At 38.3% G+C, this 25,484-nt stretch overlaps 1 protein-coding gene across 1 annotated transcript in view; it reads right to left on the minus strand.

Moving 5' to 3' along the window:
• OTOGL (otogelin like) overlaps nucleotides 1-25,484 on the minus strand; it is a 410,237-nt gene that overhangs the window by 316,984 nt on the left and 67,769 nt on the right. The window contains exons 8-11 of the mRNA XM_053719241.1: nucleotides 10,024-10,130; nucleotides 8,554-8,679; nucleotides 6,809-6,917; nucleotides 5,647-5,693 (exon numbers count right to left, since the gene is read on the minus strand). Of these exons, the coding sequence (XP_053575216.1) occupies nucleotides 5,647-5,693; nucleotides 6,809-6,917; nucleotides 8,554-8,679; nucleotides 10,024-10,130 (389 nt within the window). The remainder of the gene's footprint in view (nucleotides 1-5,646; nucleotides 5,694-6,808; nucleotides 6,918-8,553; nucleotides 8,680-10,023; nucleotides 10,131-25,484) is intronic.

Here is a 25,484-nt window from a genome sequence, read left to right on the forward strand (position 1 = left end):
TAAATGACCCTATAAGGTCCCACAGAAAAACAGGGAAACAGAATTGTTATACAGTCAATGCAACTATGTTGCCGTTTCCTCCCTTATTGCGTATCAGATACTTGGTAATTATAATACAACAATGAAGCCACTCTCACCGTTATAATAAAATTAGCGTAAGCTATTATTGCTCCTGACCGCAAAGGGTCCCACTAGGGAAAGTGGATAACTCTATTATAATTGCAACTATGTTGCCATTCTTCCCCTGCGTGATATAAACTTTGAGGGCTATATATTGCCAGTTATGCGTTCAGGGAGGTTGGTGTAACTCAGGATATCAGCATATCGGGTACCCCTGTTTTCTCTATTATATATACATTCATAATAAGGTTTAGACTTGATAAAATCTCTATGAGATCTATACTATATGTGCCCACATACGCTATAAATACGGAACAATGATCTGGTCATTGACACCTATAACAGGCGTCCCACTCAACGGCACTGATAGCGCTATTTTATAAATATAGTTCTAGAGGTTGGCTCTAAGGATAAGCCTCAACATTATTAAATTAAAAAGTGTCCACAGGTGCTGCTCTGATGCGTTTCGCCCGTGCAGACTTTTTCAAAGACTTTGTATAGGGACTATATATCTGCAAACTATTTGTGACTGTGTACGTGCTATACATGTTAAATTAGACAGACAGACAAACAGGTGTGTATATATGGATAGGACATCCAGGCACAGGTAGGGTGGTAAATGTGTAGGGTCAGCAGTGAATCGCTTAGGGCTACATTTTAGTACATTTTCTGGCTTTTTCTATTTAATATATTCAACAGAATAGGTTGTAATCAATATTAGAAAAAGTAGTACAAAATATAGAATAAAGAGGAAGCACATTATATAGTGCCAAAGGCAGCTTACACCTATATGCACCACCGATGGCAGTGATAAAAATTATCATTTCTCAAGAAGCTCAACTCTCAAGAGAGATAACTCTAATGCTAATTATTTCATATTTTTGTCTACTGAGATATCACACATTCTTACCATCCTTCATTTCATTTCACTATAAATGTACACAAATATATTTTTTTTACCCAGTTATTCTATCTATTATTGTTACCATTGTATAGAAAGATGGCAAGACCTTGAGTAGTTAGCATTTCACAAATGTATAAATTAATTGTATGTTTGCCACCTTATACAAAACAACTTTATACAAAACAACATCTTTATTATTGAACAGTAAATATAAGTAAAATTGTAAAGATATATTATTATAATCACAATGAAGGAGTTATATCTAGGGATGGGTGAATGTTTTGCAACATTCGAAAAATTAAACAAATTTTAACACATTCAGGTTTTTTTCAATTTCTATCGTTTGCACAACATTCTAACATTCATTTAATATAATAGTATTTCTAAAGCTTTCTTTGAATGTAATATTCAATTCGAATTTTTCTAATATTTCGATTTGAATTATGCAATATCTGAATTCGAAAATTTAAAATCAATATTATTATTATTATTATTATTCTTTATTTATAAAGCGCCAACAGATTCTGCAGCGCTGTCCATGGGTACAAAGATAAAAGTACAGTACAATACAATATAGAAGACACCAAAGTTTAACAAAACAAATACAGGGGGAAATGAAGGCCCTGTTCCCGTGGGAACTTACAATCTAGATGGTAGGAGGGTGAGAAACAGGAGGTGGGGACTGCAAAGGTGAGAATGATGTTAGTGTGGAGTTAGATGGGGCAGCAGTTAGGCAGGTAGAATTCATTTTTTACTGATTTAGAGATAGGCTTCCATGAACAGAAAGGTCTTCAGGGAGCATTTAAAGGAGGAAAGGTTAGGGAAAGTCTAACAGCTCTGGGAAGTGCATTCCAGATGGTTGGTGCTGCACAAGAGAAGTCCTGTAGCCTGGCATGGGAGGAGGTGATGGTAGAAGATGCAAGGAGCAGGTCATTGTTGGATCTTAGGGGGCGGGCTGGAGTATATTTCTTGATGAGTGAGGACAGGTAGGGGGGGCTACATTGGTAAGGGCTTTGTAGGTCAGGATGAGAATTTTGAATTTAATTCTGCTGTGGATGGGTAGCCAGTGAAGGGACTCGCAGAGAGGTGAAGCAGATACAGAGCGTCGGGAGAGGTGGATTAGCCTAGCAGAGGCATTTAGGATGGATTGAAGAGGGGAGAGAGGGAGGCCAGTTAGTAGGTTATTACAGTAGTCAAATCGGGAGATTACTAGGGAGTGGATTAGCTGTTTAGTAGTTTCAGCGCTCAGAAATGGACGGATTTTGGAGATATTGCGTAGATAGTTGCGACAGGAGGAAGAGAGCAATTGGATGTGGGGAATGAAGGACAGATTGGAGTCAAGTGTAACTCCTAGGACACGGACTTGGGGTGATGGGGAGATAGTGGTATCACCAACAGTGATTGAAAAGTTAGGAACCGGGGTAGAATTAGAGGGGGGATTAGAAGGAGCTCAGTCTTGGAAATATTGATTTTTAGGTGGTGAGAGGCCATCCAAGAAGAAATGCCAGATAAGCAGACACTGATGTGAGCAAGGACAGAAGGAGAGAGTGAAGGGGCGGATAGGTAAATCTGGGTATCATCAGCATAGAGGTGGTAGTTGAAGCCATAGCTACTGATAAGTTTTCCCAGTGAGGATGTATAAATAGAGAAGAGTAGGGGACCCAGAACAGAGCCTTGAGGTACTCCAACAGACAGAGACAATGGAGAGGAGTAGCCACCAGCAAAGGAGACAGAAAAGGACCTATTAGAGAGATAAGAGTGGATCCAGGAAAGGGCAGTGTCAGAGAGCCCAAAGGAGCTGAGAGTCCATAGGAGAAGGGGATGGTCAACTGTGTCAAAGGCAGCAGACAGATCAAGTAAGATAAGTATTGCGTAGTGGCCATTTTTTTTAGCAGAAAGAAGATCATTAGTAACTTTGGTGAGGGCAGTCTCAGTTGAGTGTTGGGAACGGAAGCCAGATTGTAAGGGGTCAAGCAGTGAGTTGGAGGACAAGAAGTGAGTTAAGCAATCGAAGACTAGTTTTTCCAGGACTTTTGAAGCTAGCGGAAGCAGTGATATCGGGCGGTAGTTTGCAGGAGAATTGGGGTCAAGGGAGGGTTTTTTGAGGATGGGGGTGACCTTTGCATGTTTGAAGGAAGATGGGAATGAACCGGTAGTAAGGGATAGGTTAAATATGTGTGTAAGAGCTGTAGTGAGGGTAGAAGACAGAGACAGTATTAGATGTGAAGGGATAGGGTCAAGTGGGCAGGTAGTGAGGTGTGAGGAAGACAATAGGGAACTCACTTCATTCTCAGAGGTAGGGGGGAAGGTGCTGAAAGTGGTGGAGGGGGTTGCCGGGGGCGGAGATGGAAGGTTGCAGACTTGTGTTGGGATATTACTTCGGATCGTAATTGTTTTGTTGAAAAAGTAGTCTGCCAGGTCTTGAGCACTAAAGGCAGATGAAGGGGGTGGTGAAGGTGGGTAAAGGAGAGAGTTGAAAATGGAGAAGAGACGTTTAGGGTTTGTGGAGTGAGTAGATATAAGAGAAGAGAAGTAGGTTTGCTTGGCTAAGTGAAGGGCAGAGGAGTAAGAATAAAGAATGATCTTATAGTGAAGGAAATCTGATTCAGAGCGGGATTTCCTCCAGGCACGTTCAGCAGCACGGGAGCATTTTTGCAGGTAGCGTGTTTGGTTAGAGTGCCAGGGTTGGAGCTGACGACGTGGGGTTTTGCGTATTTGGGGAAGAGCGAAAGTGTCCAGTGCCGAGGAGAGAGTATTGTTATAGTGGGTTGTAGCAAGGTCAGGGCAGGATATTGTGGAAGTGTGGGGGAGGTGTTTTTGAATAAGATTGGAGAGTTGTAGAGGATCCACAGTGTGCAGACTTCTACAGGTGCGGGGGTGAGGGGGAGAAGTAGGTTTAGCCTGTATATTAAGCTTAAAGGTGAGCAGATGGTGGTCTGAGATGGGAAATGGGAGACAGGTGGCGTCAGAGGGAGAGCAGAGGTAGGAGAATACTAGATCAATAGAGTGTCCATCGCGGTGAGTAGGGAATATGGTGGATTGTGAGAGACCAAAGGAGTTTGTGAGTGAGATAAGTTTAATGTTGAAGTCTCCCAGGATTAAAGCAGGTGTATTTGTAGAGAGAAAGTGAGAAAGCCAGGCAGCGAAGTTATCAAGGAATTGGGAGGTTGGTCCAGGGGGGCGATAGATAACTGCCACCCTGAGGGAGAGGGGGGAGAATAGTCGGATGCAGTGAACTTCAAAGGAGGAAAAGGAGAGAGATGGATGAGGTTGCAGGTGCTGAAAGGAGCAGGAGGGGGAGAGTAAGATTCCAACACCGCCACCATGTCTATCACCTGGAATAGGTGTGTGGCTAAAGTGGAGACCACCGTGCGTGAGAGCAGCAATGGAAGCAGTGTCAGAAGATGATAACCAGGTTTCAGTAATTGTTAGAAGTTTGAAAGAATTAGAAATAAAAAGGTCATGAACAGTTGTGAGTTTGTTACAGACAGAGCGTGCATTCCAAAGAGCACAAGAAAAGAGAGGGGATAAGCGCTGTGTGTTAATAGAGATGAGATTGTTAGGATTGCGTGACCTAGAGTTTTTGCAGTGGGGGACTGAGTGAGAGTGTAAAAGTGTGGTTATTGCTGCAGGGCCAGGTTTAGGAAAGATGTCACCAGCAGCAAGCAGTAGGAGGAGTGTGAGTGACAGAAGGTGAGAGGGGGACTTGTAGGAGCGGGTATGATTAGACACAGGTGAGTTAGATGGGGAAGTATTTCTAAGGAGACAAAGTAGTTCATGAGAGGAGAGCATAGGGGATGAGAGAAGGGAGGGTGAGATAAGGATAGTGTGTGGGTTATTGTTGCTACAGGGAAGTGCAGTGATTTTTAGGAAAAGGGCAGACAGAAATAGCAGAAAATACATGGAAAGCATTGTGCAGGTGTATAGTTAGTAAGTTTTACCTGTTAGTGGGACAGCAGTTTCCCCCTCCAGTTTCTAACTCCAGTTCTTAACTCGCCACTTGTAACACAGGCCACTTAGAAGCACAGGGCACAAAGAGCCAAGGCATCAGAGAGCCAAGTGTTCACTTATTTCTAGTAGTCAGATTATAAATTGTAATGATTTGAATCAGGACAGCTGTGCACAGGCAGACTAGTTAGGAGACTGGAGTTATACACATTTGCAAATTCGATTGGGGGAAGACAAATGGTTGGGAAGCACACAGATATTGTACAAAGGAACTGAATATATTTGTAACATAATTTTTCTAATGCTCTCTTTAAATTTAATATTCTAATTATGCAATATTTGTAATGGAAACATTCAAATTGATATATTTGTATCTATTATGTTTGAATTGACTAAATTCCCTACCACATGAACTATTGAACTTCTGAATAGTATTTGTTAAATCAAATGTTACATTCAAAATTTTGATTTTAATTATGAACATTCAAAAACGAAAGTAACATTGAAAACTGGAAATAACACTCGATTACCAAATTACCAAAACAAATGTCTATAGGACTATTTGTTCTACCAAACGAGTTACACTTTCAACAAATTCGCCCATCCCTAGTTATATCTCTGATAATGGTAATTCTAAAAGAGTCTGATTTAAGTATTTGAAATGCAATATTTACCTGGACATTCATGTTCTGTACAGTTCCAAACACCCCCAGTACATACACTACAACAAATAGTAAGATAGACATTGTTAGGCTCTATAGCTTTCAAACAGGTGACTTTGTGACAAGTATTCAAAAGTGAGAGCTAAATTTCCCAATAAGAGGTTGGTCCGATTCCATTAGAAAAACTTATCAAATCACTTATCTACAATAAATCCCCATATAATTTAATGGTGTTTTTCTGTAGAAAATCAATAGATACATTTTCATAAAGGATTATGATAAACTCCTAAATTAGCTTTAAATGATCATCTTCGTGTAAAATATTTTGTAATCCACTAAAATTCTCAAGATTGAACTCTTTTTTTTAAAGTTTTTTTTTTTTTGTAAATTATTGTGGAACTAGTTTTTGTGTAGTGTGACAGATGGAAAGTATATATGAATATTAACATATATATATATATACATATATATATATATATATATATATATATATATATATATATGTGTGTGTGTGTGTGTGTGTGTGTGTGTGTGTGTGTGTGTGTAATTAGCATATAACAGCAATTAAAAATTGCACAGCAAAAAATCTGTACAAAAATGTTTTATAAGAATTCAAATATGTCAATATGTTATTTTGCAGGGTTTTTTTTTAATTTTAGAGTAATCCAAGAATACACCCTTCAAAATCCTATTATGTATGTTTATTTTATCTTATTTGCAGTTAGAGGACATATACAAATGAGACCCTGCATTCATCTAAGCAGTCACTGTGTAGCATGTATCAGTGCCAGTCAAACATGCAGGCAAGATACAAGTGGAAATTTAAATAAATAAAGATAGATTGATGCATAAAAGATCAATGGATAGACAGACAGACAGACAGACAGACAGACAGACAGACAGACAGACAGACAGACAGACAGACAGACAGACAGACAGACAGACAGACAGACAGACAGATAGATAGATAGATAGATAGATAGATAGATAGATAGATAGATAGATAGATGATAAACAGATGATGATGATAGATGGATAGATAATAGATATATAATAGATAGATAATAAATAGATCATAGATAGATAGAAAGGTATATAATAAATAGATAATATATATTTTATTTTCATAGAAGTAATGCATTTGGAAGAAAATAACAAGTTATACATAAATTACCACATGCTGCATTCTTGTTCAATTTTAGAGCCTGCTGGGTAAGCTGTCCCATGATAGATACAAGGGCAACTAGTCACAGAAACGCACGTGCCATTATCCATGATAAGACCTAATGCAAAAAAACAAAAAAAAACAAATGGAGTTAAATAATTATGAAGATGTCTTAATCATTAGGCTTTTTCGATCACACTTACAACTTATTTGTCTCTTAAATCAAACTGGATACTGGAATAGAGTGCATTTGCCAACAAAGTACAATTTCCGTGGTAGCTCATGTGACAAATACCAAGAAATAAGTAGTTTGGCAAAAAATTTTGTTTCCAAAATAACAGTTATTATTAAAGAAAAGTTCTACTTCTGATATACTGATAACCTGATAGCATGCTAATGTGAAAAATGGCAACAGAAAAATTCTACCATCTCAAATGTTGACACATTGATCTGGCACTGAATGTTAGGCCACAGGAAGCAGTGGTGGTGTATGGTCTAATGTTAGGGAGTGAAGCAGGACGAAGTTTCAATAAAATACCATGATAATAATGCTAAAAACAATTCATCCCTGCTGCTCGGGCTCTGTAAGCAATTTCTAAAATTGCCACCTTTGTATTACACAAGTGAGATAGAAGTCTGCAATATATACTCTCATTATTTATTTTGTCCCTTTTCCAGTAATTTCATTCTGAAATTGTGAGCTTTCCAGTTCCTGTTAAAAATGAAAGTGCAGAACACTTATACGCCACACAGCCATTGGCTGCAAACTCTAGTGACCTATTTATAACTGTCCTTAATTGGCCACAGAAGAGAAGGTAACCTAAGTTACAACATAGCAGCTCCCATTGTTTTATAGACACTAATATACCATTATTATAGTTATATTGCTTGGCATGTGAGATAGCTGTGGCAAAATCTGGAAAAAAATTATTTATGTTTTTGTTAAGATTTTAGCAAATAATATTGAAAATGGCCAGTTGACTACTGCTGTTACTTTGATCGCCTTACTAAACGGTCATCAAGGGTAGCCACATGTGAAATAGGGCCCATACAGGATTTGGGGGATTATAGTAATATAGAGTAGAGTGCTCTTTGTGCAGTACAGAAATAAAAACACTTTTTTTTCTTGCAAGGCAGGACAAAATGCATATATTTTTTTAAGAGAGGGACTTGCCTACTTGAAAAAAATTAGGGGTCTTTAGACATAACAGATTTTTTTTTATTCAGTATATAATGTCCCATTCCTAAGCAAATCCCCATGTATATCCTCTATACTTTTTATTAAAAAAATCTGCTTTGTACTGGCTTTCCAAGAACACCACCATTTGAAAGAGCATGTGATTATCTTTCAAATGTGGGGTCTTAAAGGTCTATGGCTAGTTAGGTAGCTGAGATTGAAGGGTTTGAGCCGACACCCCCCATCCTTCTCCTTTACCTGCCTGTCAAATTAGGCTCCGCCACCTCTGTGATGTCACCACACACGTTCGTGGTGACATCCCCGCTACTCTGATGTACCTCTTGGAGTGCTGCCTACTATGCCACTAACAATGGGGCTTGCAGTGCAGGGGATTTGCTGTGATCAGTGATTCCCCTTCATAACGAGAATGGTTCGTCATGCAGTCACAGGCAGCATTTTGCATGAAGAGTTCTCATCATGTGCAGGAAAGCGGTTAAATACATTTTAGAATTAATATAATTAGAAAATCGAAGCGCAAATCATGAATTATAAGAGAAATTTGGACATAGAGACTCACCATCTGGACAATAACAGCCATCTAAACAATGTAGATTGCTCCCTAGGCATTCTTTCTCATATGTACAAGTTGGTGGACAACAGCTAATACAATCCCGATGTACAAAGTTATCTTCACACTTTTCAGCTAAAAGGATGCAATGATACTCGTTAATTTAAAGCATTGAGAAATAAACTGAATGGTAGAAGCAGTTTATACAAAAGCTTAAAACTAATGTAATTTTAAATACTTCAAAGATGACAACGTTCAGTATCAGATCTAAATGATAATGATACAATATTTGAAAGAGCTACATCATGTTGGCTCAACAAAAGTTATAACATTTCCTTACTTTTATGTACAGACGGACTATAGACAAAACAACATATGACTTTGGACCTAGAGTTTTACTTCTCGGCTATTGCATAGATTCACAAATTGTTAAGTTTATGTAAATAGATTTTTTTTTTTGCCAAAAGCCAGAACAAATACATAATCCCCGTAGTTAAAGAGACACTGAACCCAAATTTTTTCTTTTGTGATTCAGATAGAGCATGACATTTTAAGCGACTTTCTAATTCACTCCTATTATCAAATTTTCTTCATTCTCTTGGAATCTTTATTTGAAATTCAAGAATGTAAGTTTAGATGTCGGCCCATTTTTGGTGAACAACCTAGGTTGTCCTTGCTGATTGGTGGATAAATTCATCCACCAACCAAAATCTGCTGTCCAGAGTTCTGAACCAAGAAAAAAGCTTAGATGCCTTCTTTTTTATATAAAGATAGCAAGAGAACAAAGAAACATGGATAATAGGAGTAAATTAGAAAGTTGCTTAAAATTACATGCTCTATCTGAATCACGAAAGAAAATTTTTGGCATCAGTGTCCCTTTAAGCAAAATCAAATCTGATAAAATATATCATTCATACTTTTTTCCAGAAGGTAGAATTCAGGATCAAATAAATGTTAAAGTGACATCAGACAGTCATACAATTTTAAACAACTTTCCAATTTACTTCTATTACCAAATTTTCTTTATTTTCTTGTTATCCTTTATTGAAAAGCAAGGATGTAAGCTTAGGAGTGTGAATGTGTCTACAGCACTATATGGCAGCAATTTTGCAAAAACTTTATACATTTGTAAGGACACTAGATGGCAGAACTATTTCTTGTCATGTAGTGCTCCAGACATGTGCACGCCACCTAGGTATCTCTTCAACAAAGACTAACATGAGAATGAAGCAAATTTGATAATAGAAGTAAATTGGAAACTTTTTTGAAATTGAATTCTCTATCTGAATAAGGAAAAATACAGTTTGGCTTTCAGATCCCTTTAATATAAAATTACCACTCATAAACAGTAAGTGACACAACTTTATTGGGTCCTCCAGTTTTGTACAATATGTGTCTGCACCAAGGATGGATGGTTTAAAAGTGTTTTGTGTTCTATTTAAATGAAGTCGTATGCAAGGTGTTATAAAATGTACTTACTACAAGCAGGAAAGTCATCTCTCCAGTCGCGTATAGGATAACCAGAATGTGAACATGATCTAGCGTATTCCATCACTGTGCGGCAATATGTTTCATCATCATCTTGCCTATAAAATTATACAGCTTATTTTGTGTACTTACAAAAACATAGTTTATGTAAGAACTTACCTGATAAATTCATTTATTTCCTGGTGGTGAGAGTCCACTAGCTAGTTACTGATGGGAAATGCATTCCTAGAAGGAGGGGGCAAAGTTTCCCAAACCTCAAATGCCTATAAATATACCTCCCACCTCACTCATACATCAGATTAACTTATGGCCAAGTTAGTGAGGTGTTTAAGGAGTAAAAGCATAAAAAACATAATTTATGTAAGAACTTACCTGATAAATTCATTTATTTCATATTAGCAAGAGTCCATGAGCTAGTGACGTATGGGATATACATTCCTACCAGGAGGGGCAAAGTTTCCCAAACCTCAAAATGCCTACAAATACACCCCTCAACACACCCACAATTCAGTTTAACGAATAGCCAAGAAGTGGGGTGATAAAAAAGTGCGAAAGCATATAAAATAAGGAATTGGAATAATTGTGCTTTATACAAAAATCATAACCACCCCAAAAAAAGGGCGGGCCTCATGGACTCTTGCTAATATGAAAGAAATGAATTTATCAGGTAAGTTCTTACATAAATTATGTTTTCTTTCATGTAATTAGCAAGAGTCCATGAGCTAGTGACGTATGGGATAATGATTACCCAAGATGTGGATCTTTCCACGCAAGAGTCACTAGAGAGGGAGGGATAAAATAAAGACAGCCAATTCCTGCTGAAAATAATCCACACCCAAAATAAAGTTTAATGAAAAACATAAGCAGAAGATTCAAACTGAAACCGCTGCCTGAAGTACTTTTCTACCAAAAACTGCTTCAGAAGAAGAAAATACATCAAAATGGTAGAATTTAGTAAAAGTATGCAAAGAGGACCAAGTTGCTGCTTTGCAAATCTGATCAATCGAAGCTTTATTCCTAAACGCCCAGGAAGTAGAAACTGACCTAGTAGAATGAGCTGTAATCCTTTGAGGCGGAGTTTTACCCGACTCAACATAGGCAAGATGAATTAAAGATTTCAACCAAGATGCCAAAGAAATGGCAGAAGCTTTCTGGCCTTTTCTAGAACCGGAAAAAATAACAAATAAACTAGAAGTGTTTCGGAAAGACTTAGTAGCTTCAACATAATATTTCAAAGCTCTAACAACATCCAAAGAATGCAATGATTTCTCCTTAGAATTCTTAGGATTAGGACATAATGAAGGAACCACAATTTCTCTACTAATGTTGTAAGAATTCACAACTTTAGGTAAAAATTCAAAAGAAGTTCGCAACACTGCCTTATCCTGATGAAAAATCAGAAAAGGAGACTCACAAGAAAGAGCAGATAATTCAGAAACTCTTCTGGCAGAAGAGATTGCCAAAAGGAACAAAACTTTCCAAGAAAGTAATTTAATGTCCAATGAATGCATAGGTTCAAACGGAGGAGCTTGAAGAGCCCCCAGAACCAAATTCAAACTCCAAGGAGGAGAAATTGACTTAATGACAGGTTTTATACGAACCAAAGCTTGTACAAAACAATGAATATCAGGAAGATTAGCAATCTTTCTGTGAAAAAGAACAGAAAGAGCAGAGATTTGTCCTTTCAAAGAACTTGCGGATAAACCTTTATCTAAACCATCCTGAAGAAACTGTAAAATTCTCGGAATTCTAAAAGAATGCCAAGAAAAATGATGAGAAAGACACCAAGAAATATAAGTCTTCCAGACTCTATAATATATCTCTCTGGATACAGATTTACGAGCCTGTAACATAGTATTAATCACAGAGTCAGAGAAACCTCTTTGACCAAGAATCAAGCGTTCAATCTCCATACCTTTAAATTTAAGGATTTGAGATCCTGATGGAAAAAAGGACCTTGCGACAGAAGGTCTGGTCGTAGCGGAAGAGTCCACGGATGGCAAGAGGCCATCCGGACAAGATCCGCATACCAAAACCTGTGAGGCCATGCCGGAGCTACCAGCAGAACAAACGAGCATTCCTTCAGAATCTTGGAGATTACTCTTGGAAGAAGAACTAGAGGCGGAAAGATATAAGCAGGATGATACTTCCAAGGAAGTGATAATGCATCCACTGCTTCCGCCTGAGGATCCCGGGATCTGGACAGATACCTGGGAAGTTTCTTGTTTAGATGAGACGCCATCAGATCTATTTCTGGAAGATCCCACATTTGAACAATCTGAAGAAATACCTCTGGGTGAAGAGACCATTCGCCCGGATGCAACGTTTGGCGACTGAGATAATCCGCTTCCCAATTGTCTATACCTGGGATATGAACCGCAGATATTAGACAGGAGCTGGATTCCGCCCAAACCAGAATTCGAGATACTTCTTTCATAGCCAGAGGACTGTGAGTCCCTCCTTGATGATTGATGTATGCCACAGTAGTGACATTGTCTGTCTGAAAACAAATGAACGATTCTCTCTTCAGAAGAGGCCAAGACTGAAGAGCTCTGAAAATTGCACGGAGTTCCAAAATATTGATCGGTAATCTCACCTCCTGAGATTCCCAAACTCCTTGTGCCGTCAGAGATCCCCACACAGCTCCCCAACCTGTGAGACTTGCATCTGTTGAAATTACAGTCCAGGTCGGAAGCACAAAAGAAGCCCCCTGAATTAAACGATGGTGATCTGTCCACCATGTTAGAGAGTGTCGTACAATCGGTTTTAAAGATATTAATTGAGATATCTTTGTGTAATCCTTGCACCATTGATTCAGCATACAGAGCTGAAGAGGTCGCATGTGAAAATGAGCAAAGGGGATCGCGTCCGATGCAGCAGTCATAAGACCTAGAATTTCCATGCATAAGGCTACCGAAGGGAATGATTGTGACTGAAGGTTTCGACAAGCTGAAATCAATTTTAGACGTCTCTTGTCTGTTAAAGACAGAGTCATGGACACTGAATCTATCTGGAAACCCAGAAAGGTTACCCTTGTCTGAGGAATCAATGAACTTTTTGGTGAATTGATCCTCCAACCATGATCTTGAAGAAACAACACAAGTCGATTCGTATGAGATTCTGCTAAATGTAAAGACTGAGCAAGTACCAAGATATCGTCCAAATAAGGAAATACCACAATACCCTGTTCTCTGATTACAGACAGAAGGGCACCGAGAACCTTTGTAAAAATTCTTGGAGCTGTAGCTAGGCCAAATGGCAGAGCCACAAACTGGTAATGCTTGTCCAGAAAAGAGAATCTCAGGAACTGATAATGATCTGGATGAATCGGAATATGCAGATATGCATCCTGTAAATCTATTGTGGACATATAATGCCCTTGCTGAACAAAAGGCAAGATAGTCCTTACAGTTACCATTTTGAACGTTGGTATCCTTACATAACGATTCAATATTTTTAGATCCAGAACTGGTCTGAAGGAATTCTCCTTCTTTGGTACAATGAAGAGATTTGAATAAAACCCCATCCCCTGTTCCAGAACTGGAACTGGCATAATTACTCCAGCCAACTCTAGATCTGAAACACAATTCAGAAATGCTTGAGCTTTCACTGGATTTACTGGGACACGGGAAAGAAAAAATCTCTTTGCAGGAGGTCTCATCTTGAAACCAATTCTGTACCCTTCTGAAACAATGTTCTGAATCCAAAGATTGTGAACAGAATTGATCCAAATTTCTTTGAAAAAACGTAACCTGCCCCCTACCAGCTGAGCTGGAATGAGGGCCGCACCTTCATGTGGACTTAGAAGCAGGCTTTGCCTTTCTAGAAGGCTTGGATTTATTCCAGACTGGAGATGGTTTCCAAACTGAAACTGCTCCTGAGGATGAAGGATCAGGCTTTTGTTCTTTGTTGAAACGAAAGGAACGAAAACGATTATTAGCCCTGTTTTTACCCTTAGATTTTTTATCCTGTGGTAAAAAAGTTCCTTTCCCACCAGTAACAGTTGAGATAATAGAATCCAACTGAGAACCAAATAATTTGTTACCCTGGAAAGAAATGGAAAGTAGAGTTGATTTAGAAGCCATGTCAGCATTCCAAGTTTTAAGCCATAAAGCTCTTCTAGCTAAAATAGCTAGAGACATAAACCTGACATCAACTCTGATAATATCAAAAATGGCATCACAGATAAAATTATTAGCTTGCTGAAGAAGAATAATAATATTATGAGAATCATGATCTGTTACTTGTTGCGCTAAAGTCTCCAACCAAAAAGTCGAAGCTGCAGCAACATCAGCCAATGATATAGCAGGTCTAAGAAGATTACCTGAACACAGATAAGCTTTTCTTAGAAAGGATTCAATTTTCCTATCTAAAGGATCTTTAAACGAAGTACCATCTGACGTAGGAATAGTAGTACGTTTAGCAAGGGTAGAAATAGCCCCATTGACTTTAGGGATTTTGTCCCAAAATTCTAATCTGTCAGACGGCACAGGATATAATTGCTTAAAACGTTTAGAAGGAGTAAATGAATTACCCAATTTATCCCATTCTCTGGAAATTACTTCAGAAATAGCATTAGGAACAGGAAAAACTTCTGGAATAACCACAGGAGATTTAAATACCTTATCTAAACGTTTAGAATTAGTATCAAGAGGACCAGAATCCTCTATTTCTAAAGCAATTAGTACTTCTTTAAGTAAAGAACGAATAAATTCCATTTTAAATAAATATGAAGATTTATCAGCATCAATCTCTGAGACAGAATCCTCTGAACCAGAAGAGTCATCAGAATCAGAATGATGATGTTCATTTAAAAATTCATCTGTAGAGAGAGAAGTTTTAAAAGATTTTTTATGTTTACTAGAAGGAGAAATAACAGACATAGCCTTCTTGATGGATTCAGAAACAAAATCTCTTATGTTATCAGGAACATTCTGCACCTTAGATGTTGAAGGAACTGCAACAGGCAATGGTACATTACTAAAGGAAATATTATCTGCTTTAACAAGTTTGTCATGACAATTAATACAAACAACAGCCGGAGGAATAGCTACCAAAAGTTTACAGCAGATACACTTAGCTTTGGTAGTTCCAGCACTAGACAGCGATTTTCCTGAAGTATCTTCTGACTCAGATGCAACGTGAGACATCTTGCAATATGTAAGAGAAAAAACAACATATAAAGCAAAATTGATCAAATTCCTTAAATGACAGTTTCAGGAATGGGAAAAAATGCCAATAAACAAGCTTCTAGTAACCAGAAGCAAAGAAAAAATGAGACTGAAATAATGTGGAGACAAAAGCGACGCCCATATTTTTTTGGCGCCAAAAATGACGCCACATCCGGAACGCCGACATTTTTGTCGCAAAAAGACGTCAAAAAATGACGCAACTTCTGGCGACACGTATGACGCCGGAAACAGAAAAGATTTTTTGCGCCAAAAAAGTCTGCGCCAAGAATGACGCAATAAAATGAAGCATTTTCAGCCCCCGCGAGCCTAACAGCCCACAGGGAAAAAAGAGTCAAATTTTAAGGTAAGAAAAAAATTGAATCAAATGCATTATCCCAAATATGAAACTGACTGTCTGAAAATAAGGAATGTTGAACATCCTGAGTCAAGGCAAATAAATGTTTGAATACATATATTTAGAACTTTATAAATAAAGTGCCCAACCATAGCTTAGAGTGTCACAGAAAATAAGATTTACTTACCCCAGGACACTCATCTACATGTTTGTAGAAAGCCAAACCAGTACTGAAACGAAAATCAGCAGAGGTAATGGTATATAAATAAGAGTATATCGTCGATCTGAAAAGGGAGGTAAGAGATGAATCTCTACGACCGATAACAGAGAACCTATGAAATAGACCCCGTAGAAGGAGATCACTGCATTCAAATAGGCAATACTCTCCTCACATCCCTCTGACATTCACTGCACGCTGAGAGGAAAACCGGGCTCCAACTTGCTGCGGAGCGCATATCAACGTAGAATCTAGCACAAACTTACTTCACCACCTCCATAGGAGGCAAAGTTTGTAAAACTGAATTGTGGGTGTGGTGAGGGGTGTATTTGTAGGCATTTTGAGGTTTGGGAAACTTTGCCCCTCCTGGTAGGAATGTATATCCCATACGTCACTAGTTCATGGACTCTTGCTAATTACATGAAAGAAAAGGGTACCAGGATAAATAATGTGCTTTATACAAAAAAAATCATAACCCAAAACAATGGGTGGGTCTCGTGGAGTCTCGCCACCATAAAAGAAATGCATTCATCAGGTAAGTTCTTGCATAAATTATGTTTTCTTTCATATAGGTGGCGAGAGTCCACAAGCTAGTTACTGATGGGATTATAATACCCAAGATAAAAACTTAAATCATAGGCACTAGAGTGAAATGGAAACAGCTACCTGAAGAACCTTTCTACCAAAAGCTGCTTCCGAAGGAGCAAAAACGTCAAAATGGTAAAATTTAGTAAAGGTATGCAAAGAAGACCAACTTGCTTCTTTGCAGATTTGATCAACTGAAGATTCATTCTTGAAAGTCCAGGATGGGGCAACTGATCTTGTAGAATGAGCTGTTATTCTCTGAGACGGAGCTGTCCCGCCTCCAAATAAGCTTTGTGAATCAGAAGTTTCAACCAAGATGCCAAACAAATGGCAGAGGCTTTCTGACCTTTTCTGGAACCAGAAAAAAATAACAAATAGACTAGAAGTCTTTCTGAAATCTTTAGTAGCAACAACATAATATTTCAAAGCTCTTACCACATCCAATAATGTAAAGATCTTTCAATAGTATTCTTAGGATTAGAACACAAGGAAGGAACAATAATTTCTCTAGTAATGTTGTTAGAATTCACAACTTTAGCCAAAAATTTCAACTAAGTCCAAAAAACATCTTTATATTGATAGAAAATCCAATAAGGAGACTCACAAGAGAGAGCAGACAATCCAGAAACTCTTCTAGCAGAAGAAATAGCCAAGATAAATAACACTTTCTAAGAAAGTAGTTTAATGTCCAAAAAAATGCACAGAGGCCTATTTATCAGTGCGGATCAGTGTGGATCAGGTCCGACAGACATCGCTGAATTTGGAGAGCAAAACAGAGTCTGTCCAAACGCTTGAGGGCCACACCTTCATATAGGATTAGGGGCAGGATATGGTTTCTTATAAGGCTTAGATTTATTCCAATTTGGAGATGGTCTCCAATTAGAGACAGAGGCCTTAGGGGAAGGAGTGGTTTTCTGTTCTCCATTCTGATGAAATGAACAAAAACAATTGCAAGCTTTAAATTTACCCTTAGATTTATTGTCTTGGGGCAGAAAAACTCCCTTACCCCAGTAACAGTGGAGATAATAGAATCCAATTGTGAACAAAAAAGATTTTTACCTTGAAATGATAGAGATAATAATCTAGTTTTAGACACCATGTCAGCATTCCAAGATTGAAGCCATAAAGCTCTTCTAGTTAAAATGACTAAAGACATGGATTTGACATTGATCTTCATAACATCAAATATAGCATCACAAAAAAAATTATTTGCATGTTGAAGTAAAACAATAATGTTAGATAATTCAGAATCTGAAGACAACTGCTGTGCTAAACTGTCCAACCAAAAAGTAGAATCAGCAGCAACATCAGCCATAGATATAACAGGTCTAAGAATATAGCCAGTATGTAAATATGCCCTTTTTAGATAAGATTCAAGCTTCTTATCTAAAGGATCCTTAAAAGAAGTACTGTCTTCCATAGAAATAGTAGTACGTTTGGCAAGAGTGGAAATTGCCCCATCAACTTTAGGAACTGTTTTGCAAAGTTCTAAATGGGCCACAGTTAAGGATAACATTTCTTAAACCTAGAAGAAGGGTTAAAAGAGGTGCCAGGCTTAGACCATTCTTTAGCAATAACATTAGATATGTTGTCTGGAATAGGAAATACTTCAGGAGTAATAACAGTAGTCTTAAATACAGAATTTAGATGGTTACTAGCTTTACCATCAGGAGGTTTAGACTCCTCAATACCCAAAGTAAACAAAACTTCCTTTAAGAGAGAGCGAATATATTCTATCTTAAATGAAAAGGATGATTTTTCTATATCTGTCTCTGACGTAGCGTCCTCTGAATCAGAGGAAACCACATCAGTAAGAGGATACATCAATATGCTGAAGGTCAAAACTTAATTCATTAAGTTTAGGAAAATGTTGCAAAACCCTTTTACATTTATTTGAAGGCGGAATAGCAGTCATTGCCTTCTCTATAGCTGCAGCAATAAAATATTTAATCTCTGCAGAAATGCTTTGTACATTAGACTGAGATGAGATAAAAGTGGGTGCATTTGTACTCATAGATATATTATCAGCATTTAACAAATAGTCAAAACAAGAGCCACATAGTTGAGCTGAAGAATTTAGATCAGCTTTTTACAACAAACACACTTAGCTTTGGTAGATATGTGTTCAGGCAGATCAAATCCTATGGTAACATCAGAGGCAGGTTCAGTTTGAGACATAATTGCAAAAAAAACTAAATTTGAAAAAAAAAATAATTCTGCAAATTTATATCCATGCTCCTATATATGATATATATATATATATATATATATATATATATATATATATATATATATATATATATATATATATATAAAACGGGGGGGGAGCCGGCTGCTGACATGAGAGCAGTATAACACCGGAGTTCCACCACTAAAGCCCAAAATCCAGCTGTTTATCCTGGCCATCTTGCTCCCAATCACCCCTAAAGCTCCCTAACCTAACTCTTCTATCAACCACCAACTGTTCCAACGAAGATTGGACGAAAATCGACCATTTTTTTAATCTAGCCTACGGCCTACCCAGCCCTCCAAGGCCATAATGGCGGCTGCCAGCACAACCAGCACGAATTAGGGACATTTCAGCCATCAGCCTACACAGAAAGGAGCTCCAATCTGCAATCCGGAAGCTCAGGGACCTCAAAAACGATCCGGTTATGATCCGGAGGGTGTATGCTTCGATCCGGATACCAGTTTCAAATTTAGTCCCCGGCTTGGGCCTACAACGGACCGGAAAGGGTGAGTTATCTGAACCAGCACCTCAGCAATTTATGCACATACACTACAAGAGATATTAGCTTACCCTGCTCCCTCTCCAACTCAGTGTAGTGGTGCTAATCACAGAACAAAGAAGCCCTAAAACCTATCAATAAACAGTCTCTAGCTCAAGAAATAGTTGAGGCCTACAAAGCATCACTTTACAAACATCCACTCCCTGCACAGAAGAAAAAAAAAAAAAGGAAATTTATGCTTACCTGATAAATTTCTTTCTTTTACGATATGACGAATCCACGGATTTCATCCTTACTTATGGGATTACGCCTCCTGGTCAGGAGGAGGCAAAGAGCACCACAGCAGGGCTGTATATATAGTTCCTCCCTTCCCTCCCACTCCAGTCATTCGACCGAAGTTAGGAAGAGAAAGGAAAAGCCAAGGTGTAGAGGTGACTAAAGTTTAACAAAAATAAAAACCTGTCTTAGAAATTAACAGGGTGGGCTGTGGACTCGTAAGGTAAGCATAAATTTCCTTTTCTTTTACAAGATATGACGAGTCCACGGATTTCATCCTTACTTATGGGATACAATACCAAAGCTATTGGACACGGATGAAAGAGAGGGACAAGACAGGAACCTAAACGGAAGGCACCACTGCTTGAAGAACCTTTCTCCCAAAAACAGCCTCAGACAAGGCAAAAGTATCAAATTTGGAAAATTTGGAAAAAGTGTGAAGAGACGACCAAGTTGCAGCCTTGCAAATCTGTTCAACAGAAGCATAATTTTTAAATGCCCATGAGGAAGCCACAGCCCTAGAATGAGCAGTAATTCTTTCAGGAGGCTGCTGTCCAGCAGTCTCATATGCAAAACGGATGATACTCTTCAGCCAAAAAGAAAGAGAGGTAGCTGTAGCTTTCTGGCCCCTACGCTTTCCAGAAAAAACAACAAATAATGAAGATAATTGTCGCCTGCAAGTAAATCTTCAGGGCACGGACCACGTCCAAGTTATGTAACAGACGCTCCTTCTTAGAAGAAGGATTAGGACACAAGGAAGGAACAACAATTTCCTGATTAATATTCTTATTAGAAACAACCTTAGGAAGGAAACCAGGTTTGGTACGTAAGACCACCTTATCAGAATGGAAAATAAGATAAGGAGAATCACATTGTAAAGCTGAAAGAAATAGCAACCAAAAATAAAACTTTCCAAGATAACAACTTAATATCTATGGAATGCATAGGTTCAAACGGAACCCCTTGAAGAACATTAAGAACTAAATTCAAACTCCAAGGAGGAGCAATTGGTCTAAACACCGGCCTGATTCTAGTCAGAGCCTGAAAAAAAGATTGAACGTCTGGAACAAGCTGACAGACGTTTGTGTAACAGAATAGACAAAGCAGAAATCTGTCCCTTTAAGGAACTTGCTAATAACCCTTTCTCCAATCCTTCTGTGAGAAATGATACAATCCTGGGAATCCTAACCCTACTCTATGAGTAGCCCTTGGATTCACACCAATAAAGATATTTACACCATATCTTATGGTAAATCTTTCTAGTAACAGGCTTACGTGCCTGAATCAAGGTATCAATGACCGAATTAGAGAAACCTCGCTTAGATAAAATCAAGCATTCAATCTCCAAGCAGTCAGCTGCAGAGAAAACATAATTTATGTAAGAACTTACCTGATAAATTCATTTCTTTCATATTAGCAAGAGTCCATGAGCTAGTGACGTATGGGATATACATTCCTACCAGGAGGGGCAAAGTTTCCCAAACCTCAAAATGCCTATAAATACACCCCTCACCACACCCACAAATCAGTTTAACGAATAGCCAAGAAGTGGGGTGATAAGAAAAAAGTGTGAAGCATAAATATAAGGAATTGGAATAATTGTGCTTTATAGAAAAAAAAAATCATAACCACCACAAAAAAGGGTGGGCCTCATGGACTCTTGCTAATATGAAAGAAATGAATTTATCAGGTAATTTCTTACATAAATTATGTTTTCTTTCATGTAATTAGCAAGAGTCCATGAGCTAGTGACGTATGGGATAATGACTACCCAAGATGTGGATCTTCCACGCAAGAGTCACTAGAGAGGGAGGAATAAAATAAAGACAGCCAATTCCGCTGAAAATAATCCACACCCAAACAAAGTTTAAAACTTATAATGAAAAAAACTGAAATTATAAGCATAAGAATCAAACTGAAACAGCTGCCTGAAGTACTTTTCTACCAAAAACTGCTTCAGAAGAAGAAAACACATCAAAATGGTAGAATTTAGTAAAAGTATGCAAAGAAGACCAAGTTGCTGCTTTGCAAATCTGAACAACCGAAGCTTCATTCCTAAACGCCCAGGAAGTAGAAACTGACCTAGTAGAATGAGCTGTAATCCTTTGAGGCGGAGTTTTACCCGACTCGACATAAGCATGATGAATTAAAGATTTCAACCAAGATGCCAAAGAAATGGCAGAAGCCTTCTGACCTTTCCTAGAACCAGAAAAGATAACAAATAGACTAGAAGTCTTTCGGAAATTCTTAGTAGCTTCAACATAATATTTCAAAGCTCTAACTACATCCAAAGAAAGCAATGATTTCTCCTTAGAATTCTTAGGATTAGGACATAATGAAGGAACCACAATTTCTCTACTAATGTTTTTAGAATTCACAACCTTAGGAAAAAATTTAAAAGAAGTTCGCAACACCGCCTTATCCTGATGAAAAATCAGAAAAGGAGACTCACAAGAAAGAGCAGATAATTCAGAAACTCTTCTGGCAGAAGAGATGGCCAAAAGGAACAAAACTTTTCAAGAAAGTAATTTAATGTCCAAAGAATGCATAGGTTCAAACGGAGGAGCTTGAAGAGCCCCCAGAACCAAATTCAAACTCCAAGGAGGAGAAATTGACTTAATGACAGGTTTTATACGAACCAAAGCTTGTACAAAACAATGAATATCAGGAAGATTAAAAATCTTTCTGTGAAAAAGAACAGAAAGAGCAGAGATTTGTCTTTTCAAGGAACTTGCAGACAAACCTTTATCCAAACCATCCTGAAGAAACTGTAAAATTCTCGGAATTCTAAAAGAATACCAGGAAAAATGATGAGAAAGACACCAAGAAATATAAGTCTTCCAGACTCTATAATATATCTCCCTAGATACGGATTTACGAGCCTGTAACATAGTATTAATCACAGAGTCAGAGAAACCTCTTTGACTAAGAATCAAGCGTTCAATCTCCATACCTTTAAATTTAAGGATTTGAGATCCTGATGGAAAAAAAGGACCTTGTGACAGAAGGTCTGGTCTTAACGGAAGAGTCCACGGTTGGCAAGAGGCCATCCGGACAGGATCCGCATACCAAAAACCTGAGAAGCCATGCTGGAGCCACCAGCAGAACAAATGAGCATTCCTTCAGAATCTTGGAGATTACTCTTGGAAGAAGAACTAGAGGCGGAAAGATATAGGCAGGATGATACTTCCAAGGAAGTGACAACGCATCCACTGCTTCCGCTTGAGGATCCCTGGATCTGGGCAGATACCTGGGAAGTTTCTTGTTTAGATGAGAAGCCATCAGATCTATTTCTGGAAGACCCCATATTTGAACAATCTGAAGAAATACCTCTGGGAGAAGAGACCATTTGCCCGGATGAAACGTGTGGCGACTGAGATAATCCGCTTCCCAATTGTCTATACCTGGGATATGAACCGCAGAAACTAGACAGGAGCTGGATTCCACCCATACCGGAATTCGACATACTTCTTTCATAGCCAGAGGACTGTGAGTCCCTCCTTGATGATTGATGTATGCCACAGTTGTGACATTGTCTGTCTGAAAACAAATGAACAATTCTCTCTTTAGAAGAGGCCAAGACTGAAGAGCTCTGAAAATTGCACGGAGTTCCAAAATATTGATCGGTAATCTTACCTCCTGAGATTCCCAAACCCCTTGTGCTGTCAGAGACCCCCACACAGCTCCCCAACCTGTAGGACTTGCATCTGTTGAAATTACAGTGCAGGTCGGAAGAACAAAAGAAGCCCCCTGAACTAAACGATGGTGATCTGTCCACCACGTCAGAGAGTGTCGTACAATTGGTTTTAAAGATATTAATTGAGATATCTTTGTGTAATCCCTGCACCACTGGTTCAGCATACAGAGCTGAAGAGGCCGCATGAAAAACGAGCAAAGGGGATCGCGTCCGATGCCGCAGTCATAAGACCTAGAATTTCCATGCATAAGGCTACCAAAGGGAAAGATTGTGACTGAAGGTTTCGACAAGCTGATATCAACTTTAGACGTCTCATGTCTATCAAAGATAGAGTCATGGATACTGAATCTATCTGAAAACCTAAAAAGGTTACCTAAGTCTGAGGAAGCAATGAACTTTTTGGTAAATTGATCCTCCAACCATGATGTTGAAGAAACAACACAAGTCGATTCGAATGAGATTCTGCTAAATGTGAAGACTGAGCAAGTATCAAGATATCGTCCAAATAAGGAATACCACAATACCCTGTTCTCTGATTACAGACAGAAGGGCACCGAGAACCTTCGTAAAAATTCTTGGAGCTGTAGCTAGGCCAAACGGCAGAGCCACAAACTGGTAATGCTTGTCTAGGAAAGAGAATCTCAGAAACTGATAGTGATCTGGATGAATCGGAATATGCAGATATGCATCCTGTAAATCTATAGTAGACATATAATGCCCTTGTTGAACAAAAGGCAGGATAGTCCTTACAGTTACCATTTTGAATGTTGGTATCCTTACATAACGAATTCAATATTTTTAGATCCAGAACTGGTCTGAAGGAATTTTCCTTCTTTGGTACAATGAAGAGATTTGAATAAAACCCCAGTCCCTGTTCCAGAACTGGAACTGGCAAAATTACTCCAGTCAACTCTAGATATGAAACACATTTCAGAAATGCTTGAGCCTTCGCTGGGTTTACTGGGACACAGGAAAGAAAAAATCCCTATGCAGGAGGCCTTATCTTGAAGCCAAATCTGTACCCTTCTGAAACAATGTTCTGAATCCAAAGATTGTGAACGGAATTGATCCAAATTTCTTAGAAAAAACGTAATCTGCCCCCTACCAGCTGAGCTGGAATGAGGGCCGCACCTTCATGTGGACTTAGGAGCTGGCTTTGATTTTCTAAAAGGCTTGGATTTATTCCAGACTGGAGATGGTTCCCAAACTGAAACCGCTCCTGAGGATGAAGGATCAGGTTTTTGTTCCTTGCGGTGATAAAAGGAACGAAAACGATTATTACCCTGGAAAGAAAGGGAAAGCAGAGTAGACTTAGAAGACATAACAGCATTCCAAGTCTTAAGCCATAAAGCTCTTCTAGCTAAAATAGCTAGAGACATATACCTGACATCAACTCTAATGATATCAAAGATGGCATCACAAATAAAATTATTAGCATGTTGAAGAAAAATAATAATGCTATGAGAATTATGATCTGTTACTTGTTGCGCTAAAGCTTCTAACCAAAAGATGAAGCTGCAGCAACATCCGCTAAAGATATAGCAGGTCTAAGAAGATTACCTGAACACAAGTAAGCTTTTCTTAGAAAGGATTCAATTTTCCTATCTAAAGGATCCTTAAGGAAGTACCATCTGCCGTAGGAATAGTAGTACGCTTAACAAGAGTAGAGACAGCCCCATCAACTTTAGGGATTTTGCCCCAAAACTCTAATCTGTCAGATGGCACAGGATATAATTGCTTAAAACGTTTAGAAGGAGTAAATGAATTACCCAAATTATTCCATTCCCTGGAAATTACTTCAGAAATAGCACTAGGGACAGGAAAAAACTTCTGGAATAACTACAGGAGATCTAAAAACCTTATCTAAACGTTTAGATTTAGTATCAAGAGGACCAGAATCCTCAATTTCTAATGCAATTAGGACTTCTTTAAGTAAAGAACGAATACATTTCATTTTAAATAAATATGAAGATTTATCAGCATCAACCTCTGAGACAGAATCCTCTGAACCAGAAGAACCATTATCAGAATCAGAATGATGATGTTCATTTAAAAATTCATCTGAAAAATGAGAAGTTTTAAAAGACTTTTTACGTTTACTAGAAGGAGGAATAACAGACATAGCCTTCTTAATGGATTTAGAAACAAAATATCTTATGTTATCAGGAACACTCTGAGTATTAGATGTTGACAGAACAGCAACAGGTAATGTAACAGTACTAAAGGAAATATTATCTGCATTAACAGTTTGTCATGACAAAACAGTACAAACAACAGCTGGAGGAACAGATACCATAAGTTTACAGTAGATACACTTAGCTTTGGTAGCTCCAGCCCCAGGCAGCGATTTTCCAGAAGTATCTTCTGACTCAGTTTCAACGTGCAATATGTAATAGAAAAAAACAACATATAAAGCAAAATT

The sequence above is a fragment of the Bombina bombina genome, chromosome 6, assembly GCF_027579735.1.
Source record: "Bombina bombina isolate aBomBom1 chromosome 6, aBomBom1.pri, whole genome shotgun sequence".
NCBI classification, from domain to species: domain Eukaryota; kingdom Metazoa; phylum Chordata; class Amphibia; order Anura; family Bombinatoridae; genus Bombina; species Bombina bombina.